Source organism: Rutidosis leptorrhynchoides, unplaced genomic scaffold, assembly GCF_046630445.1.
Source record: "Rutidosis leptorrhynchoides isolate AG116_Rl617_1_P2 unplaced genomic scaffold, CSIRO_AGI_Rlap_v1 contig150, whole genome shotgun sequence".
NCBI lineage: Eukaryota > Viridiplantae > Streptophyta > Magnoliopsida > Asterales > Asteraceae > Rutidosis > Rutidosis leptorrhynchoides.
Window position 1 is genome coordinate 19004 of NW_027266402.1, and position 16782 is coordinate 35785.

General features: G+C 34.6%; 3 protein-coding genes across 3 annotated transcripts; 2 read left to right on the plus strand and 1 right to left on the minus strand.

Annotated features, from left to right (window-relative positions):
• Positions 1–818: 818 nt before the first annotated feature.
• On the minus strand, positions 819–3231 carry LOC139881407 (MND1-interacting protein 1-like). Its single transcript, XM_071865883.1, has 3 exons — positions 3192–3231; positions 1787–3105; positions 819–1262 (listed from the first exon to the last, which is right to left on the minus strand). Exons 1-3 carry the CDS (start codon positions 3229–3231, stop codon positions 819–821), a joined length of 1803 nt encoding a protein of 600 aa, XP_071721984.1.
• Positions 3232–4797: 1566 nt separating this feature from the next.
• LOC139881408 (protein phosphatase EYA-like) lies at positions 4798–7238 on the plus strand. The gene is given in 6 exon segments (XM_071865884.1): positions 4798–5045; positions 5140–5313; positions 5814–5908; positions 6061–6207; positions 6210–6239; positions 6982–7238. Coding segments are annotated over 6 exon segments (951 nt in total).
• A 7453-nt stretch (positions 7239–14691) lies between these two features.
• On the plus strand, positions 14692–16028 carry LOC139881401 (protein LOL1). Its single transcript, XM_071865879.1, has 5 exons — positions 14692–14764; positions 15001–15114; positions 15192–15305; positions 15391–15500; positions 15990–16028. Exons 1-5 carry the CDS (start codon positions 14692–14694, stop codon positions 16026–16028), a joined length of 450 nt encoding a protein of 149 aa, XP_071721980.1.
• The last annotated feature ends 754 nt before the right edge of the window (positions 16029–16782 follow it).

Here is a 16782-nt window from a genome sequence, read left to right on the forward strand (position 1 = left end):
TTTCATCAGCCTCTCTTCTATCTGTTCTTCAGTGCAGGAACCCCAATCCTCTATTGTCCTCAAAATTTAAACTGGATAAGAGCACTCCGATCCTGGATAAGCTCGTTTGAGCTCGTTGGGTAAAGCGACTCGATGGGACCCACAAAAATTCAGGCATTGGCTTAGCCTTAGCAGCTGCTTTGATTCTCGCCGGCCGGAATCTTCTGTTTGCTCGGATATGCTTCTCTCTCGCAGTAGATTTCTTTGTTTGTTAAGGTGTTTGGCAAGAAATCGGAGATAAAAGGAAAATTGCATCGTTCGTCCTCTATCTAATGATACTTGCACAATTTAGACCCTATATTTCCTTTAGTGACTACTCGCTCCTCAGGACTTTCTCTTTGTTAGAACTTACTAATACAATTATCTTCGGCTAAGGAAAATGATTTTAGTGACAATAGTACAAATATGAATCAATTTGGTTATAACACAAGTGATTGAGGTTAATGTTTTAACAATTTTAACTTCTTCACTCACCATATATACCACCAACAATAGCACGGAGAAGTCTCGGGCATGGGGACGGCAACCTTGTTGCTGTCTTGGTGCCGTGCTACTTAAAAGTTGTATCATGAAAGGGAAAAATTGCTAACAAAGAGTTTAAACCAAAGAAGTCACTTAACTGTCTTGTGGTTTTAATCCTCCAAGAAAAGGTTGCAACCATGTCTATGAGCAAAACATAAGCTCATTTTTCTGAGTTATTACACAACAAATATAACCATCTAAGGACATTTACATTACATGAGTAATACTGTATATAAGCCAGCAAAACACACTGATGTCTAGTAGAAAGTATGGATACGCTCCTCGATAGGGACGCCACAGCAAGGACAAGCTGGTGCACCCTTCTTCTTTCCCATTCCATATATTTCATTACAATGGAAACAGAGTGCCATGTGAGCACATGGAAGGAACAAGACTGTAGCTTCTTCATTCATGCAAATCATACATTCCCTGATATCCGATATCGTCTCAGAAGAAGAAGATTCTGTCAGCTGCATATGAAATTTATTATCAGGCAAGTCTGGAGAAGCTAGCAGACGAGAGCGCTCTTCTTCTAGTCGTTTGATGTCATCCTTGGCGCGTTTGAACTTCAAATCTATCTCTGCTTTCAAAAAATCTATCATTAGTTTCTTGTCAAGCTCCGATTCTTTCCTGGCACGGCGTTCGTTCTGAATTGTAAACTTTGCCTCCTTCGCAGCAGCCACTTCCTGGCTCCATTTTAACTGACAATCCAAAGACATTTGCTTGCATATTTAGTGCCAAAATGAAAATTTTATCATTTGCATGATTCGATGACAATCATAAACCATTATAACTTCAATGTGAATGCAACTGACAAAAGATTTGGTGAAATGAAGGGACATACATGCTACAATATATATAGGATATCATAACCAAAAAAAAAAAAAAACTTAGTAACTAGCAAGGACTAGTAGAATGATACAGAATCAGATCTATAGAAGACACACAGCTAAAAAGAAGGGCACAAATTGCACTACATAAAACTTCCATCCCAAATAATCTCAACGAGTGAAAACGAGAATGCTGCTACCAACCATAGAGAAAACCGTACATGAATCAAACTAGAGAAAATTCAACTAGTGGACACAAAATTAAGTAAAAATTTGTTTAAATGGGATAGCTATAAGACCTAATCAATCTACATCCAATTGATGAAATTATAACAGGATGAATTGAAACAATTATGCAAGTATATATAAGGAATAGATAACATTTCCATACGTACCGAAGCTTCCTTTTCCGCCTGTAGGACAGAAGCTATACTATTTTCAAGCTCTTTCCTCTTCTCTTTCACATTGGCAATCTCCTCTTGCAGCTTAATTGTCTGTTTCTCCTCAGCCATAGCTTTCTTCTCAGCCTTCTTCTCCGACTTTTCAAGCTCCAGAGATGCTGAATCCCATTCCCTAGCGCTTAAGTTTACAGCTTCCATCTCGGCTTTGATCTCAGCCTTCTCCTTCAACAATTGTGAAAAAATTTCATCTGCTTGGACCGCTTCAGCATCAGATGAATGTAACTCTCTCTCCACATCAGCAAGTCTCTTCATGGTTGATTCGTCAAGATTCATGTCATTTTCATTTATAACAAACTGATCATCCTCTTTCTCCATCCTTAATGTTTTAAGCTCTATTGAATCATCGGTGAGCTTTTTCGCAGCCTGCAATGCCTTTTTCTGCGCCCAGTCTATTCGTTCCTTCACTTGTTTTTCAAGATCCTTAATCAGACGTTCGTAACCTGCAATGATCTCATCCCTCACTTCTTCAGGTCCAAATTCTATTTGCTGATCGATGCTCAGGTCTTGAATTTTGCTTAACAATGAATTTACACAATCTTCATCACTTGGCCGTGAATCTGAACTACCAGGTACTAAACCAGCATTGTTATCATCTCCAACTTTCTCCTGTTCATCACTCGATTCTGTATCATTCGCTGTTTGAAAAAACGATGGAAGTTCCATTGTACTCGCAACATTCACATTAAGATCACAACGAAGCAAGCAAAACATGGCATCTCCTTTATTCAAGTATGGCCTAGCTTGTCTTACTTTATGCACCATAGAATTGAGCACATGCTCCATTAACTCCCTCAAATCAGCAAATTCAAGTCTAATACTACTACGGCCACCGATTTCTTTACCATTCAAATAAGCCACCGAATCATTCACGACGTTCCACACTATTTTACGGAGCTCGCAATAGCGATACCCACTTTTCAGTATAGCTTTTAGAGCCACATCCTTATCATAACCTAATTCCACAATCCTTCTTAAAGCTTCTTTGTACAAAATCTCGAGTTTTTCAACTAGCCTGTCTTGTAAGTCTTCCTCAATGTTATCATCACGCTGTTTAAGTACTTCATCAAGTGGAACCGGATACCCTTCATACATCGGGACGGGTTCCTCCGATTCTGGCGAGGGTTTGGCGGCCGCCATGCAAGAAGAAGCTCCTCCGGAATTCGGTTTTGCAGGCTGGCCAGAATTACTTCTCTTCGTCGACCGAGCATTCTGATTCCTCTTTTCTTTCTTAGAACGACCCATATCTTGAAATCCTGATTAAAAACAAAAGAACCAAATCAAAATCAAAAACAAAAACTAAAGAAAACAGAGATAGGAATATTATACAAATCAACAAAACCCCATATGCATGATGAACTAATTCGAAGTAAAGGAACCATTTTTATTAGACTTACTTTGCGATTTTTATCACTGCGATTCTTTGTTCTCGATGTGTTCGATCAAATGATGCTGAGAGAATGAAAATTTGGAGTTGGGTGCATGCAGAAAGCTGCTTAGAATTGAAATGAGTCACTTCGACGCGTCAGCAGGATGAAGTCATCCTGAGTATTGTTTATATATTGTTTTGTTTTTGTGCAGAGAGATGTCTAGTCAGCCCAATTGAGACTATAAAGGAACCATTTTTATTTAGGTTTTGGAAAATTTTCTTTACTTATTCTTAGGATTTGTGGACTTGATTGACCAATTTCACTTTTTTTTTTTTTTTTTTTATAGAATTTCACTAATTTATTTATCGACATTGAGTTGGGACTCTTAATTTAAATATCTTTATAAAAAAAAATTAAGACGATTTCTTATATTTTTAAAGAAAAAATCAAAATACTCTCGGTTCGTCGATAAGTTTGGACAATGCCTTCCCGATACTTATTAACGAACATAATGAGTTTAAAATTAAATATGAGATAACTAAAATGTTAATTTAGCAAGTAATTTGAAAGAATCACTTATAGCGTTAGCATGTATCACACGTGTATTCTACTTTTTATCTTGCTCTTAATCCAAGAAAATAGTCGAAAATACGAAAAGTCCCAGAGAATATTCTATTTTTATCGTGATCGTAACGTACGAAAAATTAATAAATATATTTAGAATTCTTTTTTATAGAAAATATCCATGAAATTTGGTCACTCATAACACTCTCACTAGTATGTGTTATACATGTAATTAGTAAAAGTTCCATACATAAATTATGTGTTTTTTTAGTTCTTCGAATATTCTAACTTCTCGTCTAACTGTCAGTGCATGAAACTGTAAAAAACTGACCACAGAAAATTATGTGTTTTTCCCTAAGAACATATATATGTTATACTTCTATCATAAATGTAATTTGCTATTGGGCTCATCCATGGGAAAATGGATATAAAAGAGCAAATTTGGGCTGAATGGAAAAAAGTCAACCACAACAGCCCACTCAAATTTGGTCAATCGCCATTGCCAAAGATGTTGTTACTCCACTATAGAGGAGAGCTCATTAATAACCCCGCCGATCAAATGCTCTGAGTTCTCATACCTTCACTTTTCCAAAGTTTGAAATTTTAACAGGTTCTATAATCATTGCCAGTTCAGTTGAAACCAGTCATATACAGGTAACTTTTCTCCACATTTCATTCATGGGTGGTTCATTGTTTTAATTCTCTGCGTTTGATATGTGTTCGTAGAAATCAGTTCGATTTGATTTTTCCAGTTCTGGGAATAGTGTAGATTTGAATTTGTATTTCTATTTGACTGAAATATGTCTGTGTTCTCATGTCTTAATCAAGCGTCATCTTCATTTTTGAAATGATAGTAGGAAATAATAAAATAGAATTTAAAGGTGAATTGCTCATTGCCATGCTTGATTGATTGATTGATTGATTTCAAAGACTATTAACTCAAAAATACTCTGGTAGACTAGTAAACATTGACCGTCGTTTAAATGTTGGTCTTTTCCATAGGGTAAGAATATTATGGATGACAATTCAACTGTAGCTGATTCGAAGAATGATAATGCTTCCTCTAGCAAAGATGTGGATGTGGTGAAAAAAACACTATACATGTGGGATATGGATGAGACTCTTATATTGCTAAAGTCTTTGCTGCACGGGACGTATGCAAAGGCTTTGAATGGTACAAAGAACGCCAGAGAGGGTGAAGAAATTGGGAAGATTTGGGAGAACCATATTCTTCAGCTCTGTGACGATTTATTTTTCTATGAGCAAATTCGTTTCTTTTTTCTCTTGCATGCTGCTTCCTGATGTGTGAATTGCCAAAACAATGTTTTTTGTCTTTCTCATATTCTCACTGATGTTGCAGGTTGAGAACTGCAATCAACCTTTTCTTGATTCCTTGAGGCAATATGATGACAGGCAGGACCTTAGCGATTATGATTTTGTCCAAGATGGATTTACTACTCCATCTGATGATCTCGGCAAGAAAAAGCTAGCATATAGGCTTAGAGCCATTGCAAATAAGTATGAACAGGTGTGTAACCTGTAAATGTCAACCCTAGTCCCTTGTTGTTGCTTTATTTTTATTCATTTATAAACATCATGCTACGTTTTATGGGCTCAATACAGGGAAAAAATTCATTTGTTTGAATTTTGTCTCATGGAGACTTGTAATGATGGTTCAAAAATGAGCTCATTTTGCTCACTATAGCTCTTTTGAGTATGAGGATCCATTGCAGAATAGAATTCTTATGGTATACTAATGCGATATCAGATCAAGCTTAAGATATCTTTTATGCTATGAACTTTAACTTCTGTCAACTGAAGTAACATAAGAAGAGTGAAACTGCTAGTTTTTAGTTGGAAAATCACCTTATTTGACCTTGTTTATTTTTGTAACTTCTTTTACCTTCCATTGTGAATATCTGCCTTTTAACATTTAACCCCATGAAGAATTTATTCTATTTGTTTTAGTTTTACAAGACATGAATGTAAGATTTATAACAGATCTCCTTTTTTATTTTTATTTTCTCCAGGGGTTGCGTAAGTTGCTTGACAAAGGAAACAATCAGTCGCTTTGATGACTTATATGATATGACTGATAAATACAAAGATGTAAGGCTTGCATCTGGTATGTTTTCATATATGATGGGGATTAAAAGACAAAGTTCTGTATAATGGTCTCCCAAGCTCTGCGGTTTGTCTTGATGAGGTTCAAGACAATGTTTACTGATGTATGAATGTTTTTGTGTTTGTTTTGTCTCTGTTTTGTCTCAAATGCAGGTCGAGCCTTCTTGGAGCAGTGTTCTGTTGGATTGGACTGCACAAATTCCTCTCTTGGTGGCCTCAGAGATACTATCAATGTGGAAAGTCGCCACATAAATGTTTTGGTTACTTCTGGATCATTAATACCGAGCCTTGCAAAATGCTTTCTCTTGATGGGTTGATAACTCATGAAAATGGTCAGTCATCTCTTCATCTCATGTCCTAAAGGGTTAAAGTTTATGGTAATATAATTATAGGATCTACCCCATCTTAGTTTTGAAATAAAGTTTATGCATTTATGGAATCGATTTAACAACACAGGTATGGAGCTCTTCTGAATTCGAATTTGTAGTCTTTGTTGAGCTTACCAAGTTGTTTTCAAATTTGTAGGCTTGTTGAGCTTATCGAATTGTAGTCTTGTTGAGCTTTCCGGCTTGTTTACTGAGTTGTAGGCTTGTTGAGCTTACTGTGTGCACCGAGTTGTAGCCTTTTTGAGGTTACTGAGTTTTTACTTCTTCAGACTCGTTGGCTTCTTCAGCTTACCGGTTTTTTGCCGAGTTGTAGGCTTGTTGAGCTTGCAGAGTCGTTCACCGAGTTGTAGGCTTGTTGAGCTTGCAGAGTCGTTCACCGAGTCGTAGGCTTGTTGAGCTGGCAGAGTCGTTCGCCGAATCGTAGGCTTTTTGAGCTGGCAGAGTCATTCACCGAGTTGTAGGCTTGTGGAGCTTACAGGCTTGTTTCTGATTTGTAGGCTTGTTGAGTTTACAGAGTTGTTTACCAAGTTGTAGTCTTGTTGATGTTGAGTTGTTTACCGACTTGTAGGCTTGTACAGGATACCAAAATTAGTTTTAAAATACTTGACATTGGTATATTATCTTACTAATTTGTAAATACAGATGCGCTTAATTAATCTTCTTCTTACTTCCTTTTTGTTTTTTCCAGTCTACAGCTCGTGGGATGTGGGAAAACCTCAATGTTTCCAATGGATCAAGGAACGCTTTAGCGGTGAAAATGTTCGATTTTGCATAATTGGGGATGGTTGGGAAGAATGTGCAGCAGCAGAAGTAATGCAATGGCCTTTTGTAAAGATTGATCTTCAGCCAGATAGTCCTTACAGGTTTCCAGGCCTCACCCTCAAAACCATAGGCTACTATATTTCTGCTGTTTATGGAAATAATGATGATATTGATGAGTCATGATGACAATATCTGCTATAATAGAACATTCTTTTCCCAGTTCTATATTCGTGTAAATAGAAAGCTTAGTGTAAATAGAAAGCTTAGTGATCAAGACCGTTTCCTTGGTGTCCATCATTTATCATGAGAAAAATCCATTCGACCAATCCATATTTTCAAAATTTACAAAGGATATTGTTAAAGTTTTGATTTTGAATGGAAATTTTATACCTATATTTCATGCCTCGTGGTTCATTAGATAATTCAGTTTCTCAAGTAAATATTGTGATTTGAAGATATTCTTAGCCAAAACATTTGACCTCTCTAGACTCTAGCCATTGTTCATTGATAAGTAGTTTTGGCCATTTCGAGCCATTTGAAATGCCATTGTTCATTGACAAGAAGCACTTTTGGCCTTTCTTACCTTTTGAATCAGTCCATAACCATATGTAACATGTTTGTTAAGAATTATTAATAAGATGATTGTCAAATCATTTGAATGAAATTTATTATCTATTTCTTATTGAAATGACTATCTTGACTTCTTAAAACAAGACAAAGTTCCTTCTGTTTTTGTTCATGTGGCCTTTTATTTATCCACAAGTTCGAGGTTAGGCATATCTTATCTCTTAGTAAGATGGATTATTATAAAACATTCATCTTAATTCTGGCCGTTAAAATCATTATTAGCTAGTTGTTAGAAAAATAATTCCCTGCCCAAGCTTTCGATAATAGTACGTTTTAGTTTTATCTGTTGGGACAAGATTTGACTTGTTTGTGCTAATAGATAACGTTACACGATTAAAAGGTGATCATTTGAAGCCATCTGACTTGTCGTGAGATGCATTATTTGTACGAAAAATGTTAGGGACGATCGGCAGGCTCGACAAATAGTTCGAACCCATGATAAATAAATGATCAATTCTTTTGATCCACACTTTGCTTCTTTTGATTCAATTTTAACAATCTCTTCGATCTCTAGCTTTAATCCATTTGTTCTTATTATCGGTCTAACTCGTATTACTAACTCGTATTATACCGATATTAAGAACAAATGGAGTATTAATGAATCCAAAGAGCTGCATTTAAATGTTTTAAGTACTATGATTGAAAGGTGCTTAGCTTAGGGAAAAAGTTGAAACTGAGCTGGGTTTGGATTTGCAATTGTGACAGAAAGATTGAATCTAAAATATGAATTGATGAGACAACATAAATGAAGGTGGACCATATATTATTGCTTGCAGCATCGATCAGGTTGGTTTAAGAGATGAGAAGTGGGTTTACCCCACCAAAGAGGACCGCCCTAAGAGGCATGAAAATGAAATATTTAAGCAAGATAGTCAAAAGCGAATTCGGATGTGGTGTATAGCGCGGTAGGAACGTAAAGGAATGGAAGTTTCTACCTAACTTAAGGATTAAAGTGAAAAAATAATATTGAAATGATATAGGGATTGAAGTGAAAATATGTATAGGATCAATTTATAAGTTTTTGTTTTTAATGGAGATTAATTCAGAATTTAATTTTTTAACAAGGGACTGATGGGTGCGCTCCTCTTATGCGGCGCACCTACCACACACACCCCTACAATCCAACAAGTCCAACAAGTAGAAATTGGCGTGATCCGCCTAGTTTGCACGTAGGGAACATGGGAGTGACTGTACCTATGTTCTGACACGTGCATTTGACTACATGTATTTATTAAGTACAATCCTAAATTATATATTAAATTATTATATCAATATTTTTACCAATAATTTAAGTGTGTTTCATTCATGTGATCGATTATCTTTATTCATGTGAAAAAATTGTGTTGTCAATGATAGATCTTGTGACTATCCAATAAATTTAGCGATGCACCCAAGACCCATTATTTCTGAAATTGATTATGATTTTTTTGCAAAAATAAATAAATGATTTTCAGTATCTAATCGACAATCGATTAAATGCACTTGCCAAGAAAACAACAATCGAAATTTGGGGGTGTCTTCATTTTGTTAGGCTACATTATTAGTATCTCGGAGGAGGGCCTTGTTTGATTGCAATCCGAGATGTTAATTTGTTGGTGCCTCTACTTTGTTAATTTGTTTCTTCTTCTACTCACTTGTTTTTAAAGATTAGTCAACATCATCTTCTTGTCTCGACATTTTTTGTTGAGCATAATTAATACATAGTTATGAATTTTTGTTAAGACAAAAATGACCTCGTAGTGCTTCCTAATAATACAAAAGAATGGTGGACTTGTGGAACTTTCACTATCCCTTTCAATAGTAGATAAGAAATCAATTAAAAAAAGTTATTTATTTTTCTCCTTCCTAATTTAAATGGAATTTTAATAACTCAAAACATTGCAAATGTTTTGTATCATGCTTCTTATCAAAGAGCTTGTCTAGCATCGGATCCGCGCTTCCGAATGATCTCAAAGTAGCCAAAAAAAAAGAAAAAAAAAAGACGGTGGTCTAGTAAAAAAAGAAATGTTATACATGTATATTAAAAAGGGTCTAAAAGAAAAATATTATATAACAATACATGATGTTTTGTATTTTCATATGCATCCAAAAAATTTTATATTTAGTGAAGATCATTGACTACATACATGTACATTTAGATGAATCTCAAAATACAAAACATAATGTATTGTGATACGAAAAAAATATATATGTATATATATTCAAAGGGCCCAAAAAACTTATACATAGAAAATTGAAAGGACCAAAATAATATACGCAAAGAGAAAAAAATATTATAATTATAATTTAATATTGTCAATAAATTTACATAAAAATCTCATTTTTTCTTTTTATTTCGCTTCGGGCCTCAAACTCGATTGATACGTGGTTGATGATCCTGGAACTACAAAGACCTTTAAATAGAAGGCGAATACTTGACATGCATTAGACGAAATCTCTAGAGAGTATTAAACTATTATAGAAACTACATTATTCTAGAAAGTATAGTCGTGGAATATCTAATCGGATTTGCGGCCAAGTTTATATTGGGGAAAAAATTCAACAACGCTACAGAAAATGGAAGTGGTCCTTTAGTTTTCTTGTATGTTTATCTATTGTCCATATATATATATATATATATTTGTAGGGTCTTATAAGCTTTTGTCTAGGGTATATTGCCCATACTTTTCCTTCTAGGGCATCAACCGATTCATTACTATTATACCCCTTTTTCCTCTTTTCCCTTTCCAAATAATGAAAAGTAAGAAAATTCTGATACCCTTTGTAGCTCGTAGAACTCTACATATATCAGGTCCCTCGAATCTTCCTTTCTCCTACTGTAATTTTGTTAGCAATCGAGAAGTCGCAATCACCTAGCGCATTGCATTCCGAATCTTAAATGTAATGCCTTAGGACATTTGCCGACCTCTCTAAACTCTATTGCCGAGAATATTGATTAATATACTTCCCTTTTCGATATTGAAAAAAAAGAAAAAAAAAAAAAGAACTCTCATGTATAATATATATTAGTACGTAGGCGAATTTATAATGTCTCTCTCGTTTGCCCATCATCCTATATATTTAAATATTTTCAATTTATTTTATTAATATGTATGTCTACCAAGAAACAGCCAACAAACACACTATAAAATCTACATAAATTTTGGATTACTCACAATTCACATCAAGCCTACTTGTAGACAAAGGAAAAGGAAGTGTGCCTGGCTTAATTAATGAAGCGTGAAATTCATTTGGTAATTATTCGTGTATATATATATTTGGATTTTTAAGTACAACATCTTGAATCTTGACAATGCCTATTTTATTTCGGAAGCCTCAGATGCATTTAAAATGATTGGACTTATCATATCGTGATATGTAATATTGGGAATTAATGTATTCTTTTTAGGGTGTGATTGTATATATTTAATAGTAAAGATAATATAAAAAAATTGCTTATAATTTTCTAATACCGTTCATTAAAGTAAAATTTCATCTCAATATTTGATAAAAAGATCAAAATATTTTATTTTCAATATTACGTGTAAATAAATTATATATCTCTACAACATTAATCGTTATGTTAAGTGTTTATGTCAACCATGCATCAATAAATCGATGAAGAGATAGATTCAAATTTATTATTATTATTATTATTGATAATGATAGATTCAAATCTTTATTTGCAGATATACTTCATATATATATATATATATATATATATGAATAGAGCTACGAGTTTAATGGAAATTGTCTTTTTTGGACTTTTAATTTCCACTTGGCTCCTTCCATAATATATCTTCATTCACGTTAGTCGTCACCGTTAAAAAGGATAATGTGAAGTTAACTTCTTGTGGTGTGCCACTTTTTTGACACCATAATACGATACTGATGTGGCATATGTGACGTGGCACATTTAATCAACCAAACGAATTCACTTCAAGTTCATAATTAGCTGCCTTGCTTGTAGTTGTAGGAGTAGGACCAAAAACAGTAAAGATAAGAAAATAAGTCTATTTAATTAAGCAAATTTGGTGTATATTTATTTAATTTAATTAAATTAAATGAATAGTGACTTTCAAAACTCTATCTTGACCGATATATATATATATATATATATATATATGTGGGAAATTAAGGACGGAGGAGAGGACCACAGCTAAGAAAGAAAGAAAGGTTGTTTGATTTATTTTACAGAACATTTTTGTTGAACAGCATTCAATTCGCCACTTCACACGTACTTCCTAACAAAATTAAAATTATCAATGTACATAAAACCAACAAAATTAAATGATTGGCCAATTCATGAAACAATAGTAATAAGTACTCTTTCGTAAAACTAGAAATATTTTTTACCTTCAAGATGTAAGAAATCTCACTTCCTAATCCTATCCTTATAAGATTCTACCGCCCACAGTTTACCTACGAATGATATGTCTAAGAAACCGTCCATTGTTCAAAACTGCTTCCTCCGGTTCACTTTTAAGTGTCGCAAAGCGAACCGGAAATTTAATATTCAACGGTTTCATCTTCTTTATACCAAGCTTAGCTATGTTTTTATTAAAAAATAAAAATACAAAGATTTCGAATTATATCCAAACATATACTATCATTTATAGATTTGATTCTTTGCCATTTCGAGCTATTGTATTTGTGGAGTGGTACTGTGGTAGGATATGGCAATCTAGCTACTGTTAATGTGTTTCCATGTCCGTATAATGTTAAATTTTTATTTTTTTTGACAATCGGTTAATTAGGGCATCAATATGATTAATATTATGTTTGAAATATTTGTTTCCATCCTACACAAGAGATGGAGAGACCTACCCATGTTTGGGCAACTACCAGCATATATATAACATTATTGATTGTTCAAAAAAAAGTAGTATATAAGATTATTGGTCTTTATACGGATTGGAATCCATCATGTGATGAGGGCTAATCCTATTCCCACGAAGGGAATCCACGAAAGTCTACTATAAAGTCTCCTCTAAATCCTTAATCAATTGGATAAAACCTTATTGACCAACTCTTTACTTTTAACGAACATTCTAAGTGGTCAATCACGTACGTTAGTACTACATTAGCGTCTGATATATGCTCATGTTGCAAAAATAAATGGATACTAACTTTTTATAGAAAAATTTGGATCTATTATGAGACGGAAGTAGTATTATATCTATCAAATAACTCATGATACATGAGTTCAATAAAGTAAAGTTTCATAATGGATGTAAATACTCATATCCCCCCGACTAAAATTAAAGCAACTACTATAGTCTCTCTAACGACATAATGTCCAACGTTCAGTCTTGTCTCCGTCCCCCCTACCCCGAATATGAACGAACGATATTTCGATCGGATGAACAAACCAACTAATCTAAACATACATACATGCATGCTGACGTGTAGTGGCGCCACTGCCACATCAGCAAACCATGTTTAGGTGAGAATTCATGGAATTGATCAAAAGGTTTAAAACAAAAAAAAAAAGTATAGTGAAATATTATGATAGGTGGGAGAAGGAAAAAAGGGCTTTTTGACCAAAATGACCTTTAATGAATGTCGTGGCAGAGATATAGCCTTGAATTGATTGGTGAGAAAGAGGCGTGTGGTTGAATACAACACTCACGTGCATATGCTCTGTTGTACATTCAAAAGAGAAAATTAACCACACATACACATACACATGCATCAATATTCATTATTCAATGCCATGATGCCATTGAGTTTGAGAGGATATGCAAAAATTGTGGCCCATGGTTTCATTTCATATCACAAAGTTGATTTTGATTTACCACCGAGGGAAAAAGAAAATTCATTTCCTTTTCGACTAATTTTACCTTTCATTTAAAGTATACGATATTTTTCGATAATATTTACGATTTTCATTTAATTTGGAGGGCCGAAAGCTTCATTTTGGAATTATCGATTAATTAATACGAATTAACTCAATCATCTTAGTTAATACTATTCTTTCCCTCCTTAAAAAAAAACCATCATTCTATACATATGAATTAAGGGCAAAGAGCAAATATGGATGCGGTAAGACTCCCCCAATGCGGGTAAGGGGGAATAAATCGATATACAGTCTTCCCCTTCACAGTTGCAAGGAAACTGTTTATGTGACCCTGAATCCAAAAATAAAATAAAAATAAACACGCAATCGATTCTACATGCATCCACATTTTGTCACTCTCGCGATTAGGTATTATTTACTACGATCTGTCTATCTATATGTATATTTTTGTCTGTGCTTAGCTCGGTTCGTTTACTGTACATCTGTCGATTGAATTCTACACAACCGCTATACTATACATATATAATAAATAATACGAACATATGTATTAATGTATAGACAATGACAACAAAGTATATATGTTGATAACTTCCTCCCCAACATTAGTCCAAGAATAGAACTAGTGACGAAATTCCCATCCAATGGAAGTTTTCATGATTTGACTACGACTTTCAAATGGTAACAAAAATTAACTGCTACAATACAACAGTTACCTTCCCAACTGATTATAAATTCTCTCTCTCCCATCTCTCTATCATCTACAACTTGCAAAAGGGAGCTTGTGTTTGTCCCACTACCACCATAATGCTCAACAAGAGAATCCTCCCTTAAGTTCTGTATTCTTCTCTCAACATATCCAAGCAAATAAACAAACTCTTCTCATTTTCATGTTTTCAACTGAAAAATTACTCAACTGGGAATCAAATAGATTTTCCGATACTGCACTGAATCTTTCCTGCATTTCTTTCTCTCTTTCTGGAGCTTTTCTATGCTGGTATATATACATATATGGTGTTAATTTCCTCATGCAATCTTAGAATCTAGACTATAAAAGTAACTTTTAAAGTGTTTGACGTGTTTTTGTTTCTCTGGTTTGGTAATAGGGATGTGAGAATGAGAGAAAGTTTCAGGATTGGTTGCTGAGGAAGTAAGTTCTCTTCTAAGAGCTTGAAAGAGAGAGAGAGAGGAAGAGATAAGGAAAACAGAGAAGTGTGTTTGTGGGGTTTTACAATGCCAGTACCTCTTGCGCCTTATCCAACTCCGCCAGCACCATACACAACACCACTACCACCACCAGCCAACGGTATTATTTCTTCTCATCTGAGAAAAAAAGGGAAGAAAAAAAAGTGCATAATTAGCCACAATTATCAAATACAGCACCACGAATTAAGTGAAATGAGAACTTTATGTAGTATTTGAGAAATGCAGGTGTAGGAAAATCCTAGCTTGATTATGGTAGCAGATTTAACTTTCTTATGCCCTGTTTTGTGGTTTAGACAAAATAAATTCTATATATATTTTTTTTTTACTATCAATTAGGAACACAAAGCCAACTTGTTTGCTCGGGATGTCGAAATCTTTTACTCTATCCAGTCGGGGCAACATCAGTGTGCTGTGCTGTCTGCAATGCAGTCACCGCCGTGCCACCACCTGGTACATCTCTCTCTCCCTCTCTTTCTATTCTGATAATGAACTAGAGAGGTTCTAATTTGGAAATGGACACTGGACAGGAACTGAAATGGCTCAGTTAGTTTGCGGAGGTTGTCACACTTTACTCATGTACATACGAGGAGCAACAAGTGTCCAATGTTCTTGCTGTCACACAGTTAATCTCGCCTTGGAAGGTAAAAAATTGAAAACTTTTCAATTTCTTACCACCTACACTGGTGATTTGATTATTAATTCCTTCAAATTGAACAATTTTGACAGCAAATCAAGTGGCGCATGTCAATTGCGGGAATTGCAGGATGCTGTTAATGTATCAATATGGGGCACGATCTGTCAAATGTGCAGTTTGCAATTTTGTCACATCAGTCGGGGTAAGTGTGTATAAACACTTTTTCCATACATTTAATTAGTAGCCTACCAAACACATTAGCCGGTGATAAAGTCTAGTAATTAGGAGTAAGCACTTCAAGTGTGAAAGAACTGGCAAATAGCAGAAGCAAAAAGTTTGACACTTTCTATATTTCTACTTTATGCAAAGGAGAGTAGAAAACTTGCCTGATTTTAGAATGCTCAAAACCTTTGAGTTGGCCTGTATGAGCTTCATAATTCAAAACAAGCAACAAAAGAAAATCAGATTGAACACGTAAAAAAACTTTTGCATGAATGGTTCATCTAGGTTAGTTAAATATCACAATCAAGCTTGTTGACATGGGTTACTTTTTAGACAAAAATTGTTCAATTAGCATGACATTAGCTTCATCTGAAAGAAATTTGTGAATGTCAAAATCCAACCCCATATTATGCAAACCAGGAAATTTTCCACAAAAATATTTGAAGCTTATCATTCTTGTATAATGCAGGTCTCAGCTGGCACTACTGAACAGAAGTTCAGCAACTAAAAAACTATCGTGGACCTTGTTGGCTAGTACAGACTCAACGACTTCAGTTTTGAAGGTTATAAATAATTGCATCTACAAGCTAGCAGAGGAAAATTTCCTTCTACTCACATGTATAGAGTTTTTTTTCCATTGCGTGATCCTTTTATGAATCAGTAGTTACGGTTTCTGCAAGCAGATTACTAGGTTGTGAGTGTGAAAATCTTCTGGACGAGTTAAACTTTGTTTTCTTTTTTACTTTTGAGTTGTGTCTATGAATGGCATCAAGTACAAGTAACTGAGATTTGTTTTCAGAGTACTTTCAGCTTTTGAACTGTCAAAAGTCCAAGTACCAAGCAATTACTTGGTAGTCATTTTTTGACAACAGACAGAATTTTGATTCAGTAAAAAAAAAAAAAAAAAAAAAAAACTAGAGAGGGGACCGAAGAGATGAGATATTTTGGCAGAAAGTATTGAGATGAGGTTCTGAAAGTAGTGGACATTAAATGGTTGCTAATGCATGATTTTGACTTCAAGTAAGTGACACTGTCAGAATCCTATCCTAAAAAATTCTCCATGTACAGGAAATAGACCTGCTCAATAAATTTAAGCATTGGATATTCGGATGAACACCATCCATGGATGCTTGTTTAAAAAAGAGACATCTAATGTAATCAGCAATACATCATGCAAGCTTTAGAGTTAATTGCCTTAATCAGACAATTTTACATGTCAGCAATAAGGGGCTTCCATCGGTTTAGTTTAGTAAAGTGGCAGG